An 8,976-nucleotide genomic window follows, 5' to 3' on the forward strand; every position below is an offset into this window, starting at 1 on the left:
CAGCCAAAAGTGAGGAGAAACAATGCCCAAGTGAGCCAAACACTCTTTTTCAAACAATTCTCTAAAAACACATGAGGGTCTGTTTCAGACCAACTTAAATAGCAGGCACAAATCGAGGCTAAGGAGATTCCACATTGCTCTCCAATGGAATACCATTGTTCCGCAACTTCCACACAAAAACAGCAATTCTAATATACAAATGAAAGATTGAAAAGGAAGGAAAACAGGGAGATTTATCTCTCAACAAGTTCCGGCCTGGTTGAATGAGCCGTCTTTATTAAGTTTCCAAACCCACCCGAGAGTCAGAACCAGCGCGCAGTTTAATGTGGATTAAATAAGGATTGCCCATAGGTTGAAAGCTCACAGGTCCCCTCCCACCCTCTCCCTCTCTAAGCCAAGAAGCCATTTCCATTGTCATATGAAAAATTCTGTGCACCCTTTTTTTTTATCTTCCCATTAGCTTTCTTGTTGAATGATAGGCAATAAATGGTCAATAGATTTCCATAAAAGTAAAGTGGAATTTCTCATGTATTTCTGTTGTAAAAACAACTGACCATGGAGAGATTGAAGTCAATGCTCTCCGGGCCAGTTTACAATGTAAAGCATCAAGGACATGTATGCAAGTTACGAATTCCCAAGCCCTCTCATTCAACGGGTAGACAAATCCTTTTCAATGATATTCTTCTATGAAGCAGAGAATAAATCCTCACTGCTCCAAAAATATCCATATCAACTGTTAATCATCAGGCCTCATTCAAAGTAATTTAACCTCAAACGTAAGCATTCGATGGATGTATCCTATCTCACCAGCCTTGATCGCATAACTATCATGCCTGATGAAACATATTTTGAGTTGAAAAAAATGCCTGTAGGTTGAAGAAAGAAAACTTACATTAAAAAATATCATATAATTCTGAATATAATATACCTCTTGAGGACCAAATTCTGTATCAAGCATCGTGAGAATCAACACAGAACAAAAGGTGAAACTAGTTTCGTGTGTAGACCCAGTATCTGAGTTTTAAAAACTTGGGAAAAATTAGGTGAAAGCAAGATACTCAAAACCATGTTAGACAGAGTACAAAGCTTTTTCACAATTCCTGAGGAAAATGAAGTGAAATGCTCACACCACAATGGAATACATAAACATTTTACGTTCTATTAGGTGACTTGAGCATTAAAAATGAGAACGAGTCAATAATATGTACATAACACCGGAATATACAGCGGCCACCACAGATAACCTCATGGCTCTGAAGACGGCTGTGACAGATATTGACGCCATTCTTCAGGCGTCCCTTTTCTCATTTTCAGCATCTTTATTGCTGCGCTTGTTAGTGGTATGGCAAGTATGTCATAGTCTTTTGGCGCCTGAAAGATCCAGGGCATGGAGTCTTGTTACAGTAAAAGGAAAGTACGGCAACGTATATCTCTGGACTATAACTTGGAATATATAATGTTTCAATTAGCAAATTCTTTCGTTGATGCCAGTTTCAGATGCGACAATCAACGGTGGCCAGATGGTGGCAGGAGATCAGGATTTGCATAATAAATAGTGGCATAAAATAATAGGAAATAAAAAAGACAATATTTAAATGGTTTGGTACAAAGGCTTCTGCTCACAGGCAATCGGAGAGGGTAAATCCACTATAAAATATGGAGATTATAAGATGCAGACCTCAAGCTCTCTATAATGGTGTCTCCCTATTTACTAGTGGTATTACAACCTTCGTTTTTCTCTCTTTGGTATTCACAAAATGAAGGAGTAGATGAAGAAGACGTAGACCCTCTTTTTCCAACATTTTTATCTACAGAGTCCTCACTTGCTTGTGTCATTTTGCGAGTATCATTGATTTGAAATGTTTAATGAGCCTTGCAGGTCATGGGGATACTAGGGGTCATGGTATTGCGTGTCTTTTCAAGGTGTTAGCTGTAAAAAGCGTAATTTCCCCAAATAAAAATAAATGCAGTGCTGTGTATTTGTAGCCAGACTCTCACATAGCGTCCTTTTCAAGGGAAATGATTTTCAACAAAACATGAAGGCTTGCAATTAACTATTCTCTACAAATACTAACACGGAGAAGGATTAGTACCTTTGGAATGTTGATCAGCTTCATATTTGCTTCCTCTAAAGTCTTTTGACCCTTCTTTGAGTTGCATTTGGCACAAGCAGTAACCTATTATTGAAAAGAACCACAAACCACAAAGTTAGGTTTTAGATAGTAGCTGTTATCCATGTAAACCATAATTACCAGAAACTCTCTTTCTTTGACCCAGTTTCCTTCTCCCACCTCCAACATTTAGAGAAAGAGACTTCTCCTTGATGTTTCCATCACGGTGAAATGTCATGTTTCATTATCCATTTTCTATCACCAATAGCTTTTCTAACGTGATTTCCGGTACATGTTTGTTCCCATATTCTTTGAAAGCTATGTTAGTTCCTATCGAAGATTTCTTTAATCATTTTAGAACTACTTTTCTTACTCTCTTTCAGCATAGTTCTTCATTAGTGTTTTCAGTCAACTCCATATTCATTCTTTTTCACAATATCAATTAAGAGAAATGAAAAATAGAACCCAGAAGATGTTCTTCTGATTCATACATATTAAGGTGAAATGGTCATACAATTGATTGAGAGGAGTATCCTCTTATTAAGGTCCAAGATACATTTTTTTTATCACTTAACCTGCCATGACCTTAAGTGGTAAAAGGCTACTAAAATAGGAAACTCACCAGAATGCAAACACTCACTTCAATATTCTGTATATACATTCATAAGCCAGCTTTCTTCAATCAAATATCAAAAGCCAAAAAATTTGACAATGTCGTCCAGGGTTCCTCCACCTAGTCTAGAACCTTTTGTCAATCTGGTCAACCATAGTTACAATACAGTCAATTATTACCAAATCTATCTCAATGTTCTCCACCTTAGAATTGTCCTCAATGATAAGTTTGTCGGTTTTATAAAGCAAGGGGTATACCAGCACACTATTAATCTATACAGAGTAACATGAGAGAATAAATATAATCTCCTTGCTGAAGTAAATATTTGAGAGTGTAGGGAAGAAGCTGACAACTAATTGAAAATGAAATTATCCGAGTCAAGGCTATTTCTTATAGGGCCTAATGAAATGTAAGCACCCTTGTTAAATGTGTCATGGAATTCTTCAGTTGGCAAATATAAGGGTGCAATGGTCTGCTAAGCATATTTTGTTGGAGACTCAACACCATTTCAGTGTGGCTTCTGCAGTGCTGTTTTCAATTATAAGCTCTTTTGCTTTTCAAGTTCTCAGAAAAACCTCCTCCCGTCCTTTGCACAAGCTCCTAAAAATTTTGTTTCCCTATAGATTATAGCTATAAATACTGCACTAAAACAGTCTGACTACAGCACCACCTCGGACTTTTAGAAGAATGATCCAAATGAGAGTTGAGGCAATGTTTTGTAAAAAACATGTCATATATGATCTTACCAGATTTTCCCATTTCCATTGTCCACCACGTGCAGCCGACAATACATGGTCAATGGTTAAATTTTCATGTGAAGAACAATACCTGTTGAGAAAGGGATGCTACTTAGTAATACAATTTAAATGACATAACAAATTAAACAGCAACAAATTACCATCAGATTGCAAAGCTCAAATAACCATACACTGAAAATCATTATTGGAAAGAAACAAATTATTTCAGCGCAAAGAAATTCTGATGCTTTTTGATGCACCACCAAGTTTGGATTTAGCCTATAACTTCCCAGGTTTAGGTCTGTATTCATATATAAGCAAGAAAATATACTTTAATTATCTTTAGCACTGGTTATTCTGAAGCGGGTTTTTAATCACAAAAGGAAATGTAACGTTACAGCAGCAGAGAACAGATTATCATAGAGAACCCACTGGTAAGAAAGAGAGAGGGAGGGAGAGAAATAACCCTAAATCTGCATGGGATTGGCTGAGACCTTTTTGAGGCCAAGAATGGACATAACAATGTGTTTGTTCTGCAAACTATTGTTAACTTGCAGAATTAAATTCATTTAACTTGAGCAAAAGGGTACATGAGCAAATTACTTACTGACAAGTGTAATTGTCCCGATATAGTATGTTTTTACGACTAAGATTGCTCTTGATTCTTCTTCTCTTTATAACCTGCAGTAAATGGGGAACCTGGAAGCAAAGCAAGATATGATCAGTTTGAGCAGACTGGAGGACTTGGGAAATAAAAGAGAGGAAATCCTGCAGAAGATAAAATTTCAAAACAAAATAAAAGGTCTCATTAAGAACCATCGGCAATACTGCCATCTGAGGAAAAATAAAATACGAAACAAATTAATAACCAAAAGTACACCTTGATTGCATACCCTCAAGACAGCTGGTATGTAGAAGGATCCACTGGGGGAATTCACTGTCTGATCATAATATTCTAGCACATCAGCCTGGATAAAAACAAGTTTCAATACTAAAATGTTAAAACAGGCTCATCCCATATGCATATGTTTGTAGCTGTGAATTTACCAAAAGAGAAAAAAAAAATTCTGCCTGAAAGTACGCCTATATAAAGACAATGAGAAAGAAAAAGCAGATTATGTTCCAACTGCCAACAACAATTTTGACAAAAAGAACCTCAAACAGATGTCACACCCGAAATTCTGGGGTTTTTATTTTAGGAGACTAGGACTTTCTTTAAATCTAAGTCTCTATGTTTAGAAAGGACATTTTTTATATGGATGTCAAAAGATAACCTGTTGGTCATTCCACTCTTCTTTTGAGTATACAAGTCAAAATATTTTTTTTTTTTTTGGTTAGAAAATGGAGGAAAATGGTTTGGTTTAAAAGGGACTGAAGGCTTCCTAAAGGAAGGTTAAAGCTGTCAAGAATCTTTTTTTTCATAAGAACTAGATCGAAACTGGCTGTGCATGGATTTTAATTGTGGATTTTAGTTGTGTTTTTCAACAAAACTCGGCCGTTACTCAAGATGCTAATGCCCCCTTTCAGCCCAAAATCAAATATTTCATAAAAGTCATAGCGCTTCGGGTGCAAAGGCCGAAGCATGGATATAGATATGCTCATGTTATGAAAGTTATAATAAAGGAAATACTGAAAAGAATGAATGGTGATGCATGAATGTTTTGAAAATGTTTTGGTTGTATACTGAGGTGATGGTACGGGAGCAAAAACCATCAGTGTATGGTCTGTGTAGATTGACCTACTCAAATGCACCATTGTTTATCAAGTGTTGTCATACCTTACATGTGACACCACAAGAACGAAGTTGGGATCCTTGCAATCACAAACCTTGACACAAGGCATAAATGTGAAATGGCCACCCAAAAGTTTTAAAGAAAAATGTTTTATAATGCATAACAACTCCACTTGGGGCCCCGCATATGGAATTGTGATCCTTTATCTTTGAAAAGCATGAATAAATAAACACGGTGCATGTGAAATGTGATACTTTTCAAAGATAACTGTTATTTACAGAAGAATTTCACTCTATGGCATGCTACTTGTTGAGTATTTGACTCTTCTGTCATTTGTAAGAAACACAAAATGAAAAAAAAAACAAAAGAAAGACCAGGTTACAATTGGAATCCTTTGGAACCATTCATCACCCTCCTATACTCAAACAGTCGAACCCATATATTGTTGTAGAGAACACTTGTATGTGGTGATCACATATGCAAAGTACTAGCGTATAAGATATGTAACACACCAACCTAGCATCATGTGGAAATGAACAGTATTAGTCATCCATTTTGATAGACTAGACATAATGCTCGGTGATCCAAAAGATTCTTATATTTTAATGATAGCCAAGATTTCATCTTCTTTTGATTAAAAAAAAAAGTATCCATGGAGGTAAGTAATTGCATGGAGAGCTACTGCTAGAAAATGTCCAAACATCTGACATGAATTAGTGATCACAGCAATCAAACCTTCTCCATGAACTCCAAACAAATAGCACGCTTCCAGCAGACAACATTCACTGGCCTGGCACAGGAAAACAGTGATAAGAACCATAAGCAAACAGCCATGCAATTCCATCTAGAATGGTAGAAAGGAAAGAGAGAAAGAAGAATTAACTCAAGTACTCAAGCACCCAACAATAGATGCTTACATATTGCAGCCATATGAACAGCAGGAAATTAACTCAAGCTTAAATTCTCATGGCTCTTTCCCTCTGCCTTTCTCAAGACAATAATTTGAAGAAAAAGGCACAGATAAGACCAAGTGCATATAAAGTATTGAACGCCCAATATTTACAGATAGAAATCAACAGAAGAGGTAAATTAAACTGCTTAAAGAAGCTAACAAGGTTATAGCCTGCTGGATTAAGGTCAGGATATTCTGTGCAAAACAATTATCATTATCTTGATCATATCTTATACATTAAAAATGATAAACTAGGAACGATTTTTTCATTAATTACTGAGTTTGAGTCTATTTCTTTCCGTGTATTTGATCTGTAGTCCTATCACTAGACTTCTTTCTTTGTAAATTTGCAAAAAATAAAATAAAAAATGATATACTACCTCTTCTTGTGTTGTTCAATGCAACATTTCACAGGATCTTACATTCTCTTATATGGTGCTCGCCTGATATTTTCCATTAACTTAGATGTCTATAACTATTGAGCTTCTCTGTGATAATTAACTGATTGAAACTGTACTTTCCGTGGTTATGGCTGATAGCATCCAATTTCTTCATATTTGTAAAATGCATCAACACGTAATTCTTATGAAATTTTCAAGACTAGGGGTTGATTGGAAGAGATTCCATCTCATCTCTCATCTCATCTCATTCCCAAACATCACTCAAACACAAACACTTTTCAATTTCAAATATTCAATTTTTTCATCTAATCATTACATAATCATTACAACTTTCTCAAACTTTCAAACAAAATACAAAAAATAATTCAATTTTTTCAAATCTAAAAACAAAAATAATATTCTAATAATATTTTAACTTTATAATATTTCTATTCAACTTTTTCTATCTCCTTTCCCAAAACCCAATAAAACATAATAACTCAAACCATTTCACTACTATTCACAGATTTCTCATCTCATCTCACTTCCCAAGCATCTATATGTAGATAATTTCTAGTCAGGAACAATTATTTGATTTTGAACACGATGCAGTTTAACTAGCTTATTAAAAACATCGGACTCACGTTCATGCTGTGCCAAGTAAGTTGATGATCGGTGCCATAGGAACGAAACTAGAATATTTCCAGCTCATACTAAAATTACGACCATGATTCCTTCCTTTCATTTGAGAGCAGTAATGACCCACCTTTAAATTAGTGTAAAATTGCAAGGCCCACTTAAAGATCATAGCTTTTTGGTACAGATAGTTACCAAAGGCAAATATATTTTTCTAAGCTAAAAATATGATCCAACATCCTCAGCATCACGTATGTGTTGGCTTAGGTTCTACCTAGAGCTATCAGAGCCTAACAGACCAACAACAACCCAAATGCAGATTGATGAAATTTTTAGCAGAGATCGACGAAATAGTTAAATTCGTAGTGCTTAAAAAAGTAACAGCTCGTAATTTAAAAAAAAAAAAAAAAACTGCTAGACAGACTAACAAAATTGTTAAAACAGAAAATAATCAGCTACAGGGCGGGCCATAATAGTAGCTGACCTGTAGGAGATATCCAAGACCAGCCCTCTAAAACCAGCCAAATCATCTCTGTCAAAATCATCATCATGATAAATATTACCATCATCATCATGCACTGCCTCGTCATCACCAAGACGCGCATCCGCATTGAAATGGCCGAGCTTGTTATTCACGGATGAAGAGGAAGAAGAAGAAGAAGAGAAAAATCTACTTGTAGAACTAAGAAAACTGAGTCTGTGCATGTGGGCTGGAACCGATCTGAGCTTACAGCGAAATGGGTCTCTGGGTTCAAACCCAAGTGAAATCCCGTCGCCACTGAAGAGCAACTTCAAGCGTCCCTGTGTTATGAACTGTGCCATTCACCAACTACAATTTATTGTGTATTTGGGTGATGATTGATGAAAAGGGGGCTTTTCTTTAGTCTTTGATTCTAGTGTCGAATGTTCGGTTACGTACAACAAGTGTTGTACAATTGGAAGATATACGATCGTTGCTCAAACTGAAGAAGAGAATGTTTTTTGAGGAAGCAAGTAAGACAGAAAGAAGAGAAAAAATCAGGCGCTCCACGGGGAAAAAACCATTGCCACATATTTTCAAATTATTCCCTCAGAACCACTCCGAATATCTTCCGCGATAATATTGGTGAATAGACATAGTTACCCTTTTTTTTATTATGCGCCGTGAGAATAACAGTATAAATATTATTTTACAATTCATTACACAATTTTTTTAAATTGATAATAAAAGTGTTTTATTTCATCTCATTTTATTTTATCATAATAATATTAAAAATAATTTAACTTTCTTCAAATCTTAAAACAATTATAATATTAAAAAATAATATTCTAATAATATTTTATTTAATTTTTATCTAAAATCGTCTCATTTTATTATAAATTTATTTTTTAATTATAAATTTATTTATTACAGTTTTTCAAATTTTGAGTTTTTCTTTTTGTTTAAATTTCAATATTTTTATAACTATCCTCAAATTTAATAGTACTACTATTCTAAAATATATACATCACAGCTTATGTCACATAATTTAATTTAAAAAATAAATTTTAAAATTTGAATTTTATAAATCAAATATTATTTTTTAAGTTGTGTGTTTTTCATACTAGCTTAAAAATAGAATAATTTTTATTTTAAATATAATTATTTTAAAATATATACTTCTATCCAATTTATACCATATTATAGTAATGTGGTATGACCATTAATATTTGAATTTGCTATTTTATTAAATAATGAGTTATAGTGCTATAGAAATAGGATAAAAGTGTAACATGTAACATCCCCCCTTATAAAAATGGTTTTTAAATAATTATACATATATGATAAATATTTT

At 34.4% G+C, this 8,976-nt stretch overlaps 1 protein-coding gene across 3 annotated transcripts; it reads right to left on the reverse strand.

The window, feature by feature from the left end:
- Positions 1 to 473: 473 nt before the first annotated feature.
- On the reverse strand, positions 474 to 8,211 carry LOC108983590. Of its 3 annotated transcripts, XM_035688945.1 has the most exons (8): positions 7,647 to 8,210; positions 5,930 to 5,984; positions 4,355 to 4,429; positions 4,069 to 4,160; positions 3,471 to 3,552; positions 2,094 to 2,177; positions 1,245 to 1,371; positions 474 to 866 (listed from the first exon to the last, which is right to left on the reverse strand). In XM_035688945.1, exons 1-7 carry the CDS (start codon positions 7,982 to 7,984, stop codon positions 1,246 to 1,248), a joined length of 852 nt encoding a protein of 283 aa, XP_035544838.1. In that variant the 5' UTR covers positions 7,985 to 8,210; the 3' UTR covers positions 474 to 866; position 1,245. The 3 variants fall into 3 exon arrangements, with proteins under 3 accessions (XP_035544838.1, XP_035544839.1, XP_018810831.1); XM_035688946.1 differs by lacking the exon at positions 1,245 to 1,371 and having other exon boundaries at positions 7,647 to 8,211; XM_018955286.2 differs by lacking the exon at positions 474 to 866 and having other exon boundaries at positions 1,016 to 1,371.
- Positions 8,212 to 8,976: the final 765 nt, after the last annotated feature.

The sequence above is a fragment of the Juglans regia genome, chromosome 3 (genome assembly GCF_001411555.2).
Source record: "Juglans regia cultivar Chandler chromosome 3, Walnut 2.0, whole genome shotgun sequence".
NCBI lineage: Eukaryota > Viridiplantae > Streptophyta > Magnoliopsida > Fagales > Juglandaceae > Juglans > Juglans regia.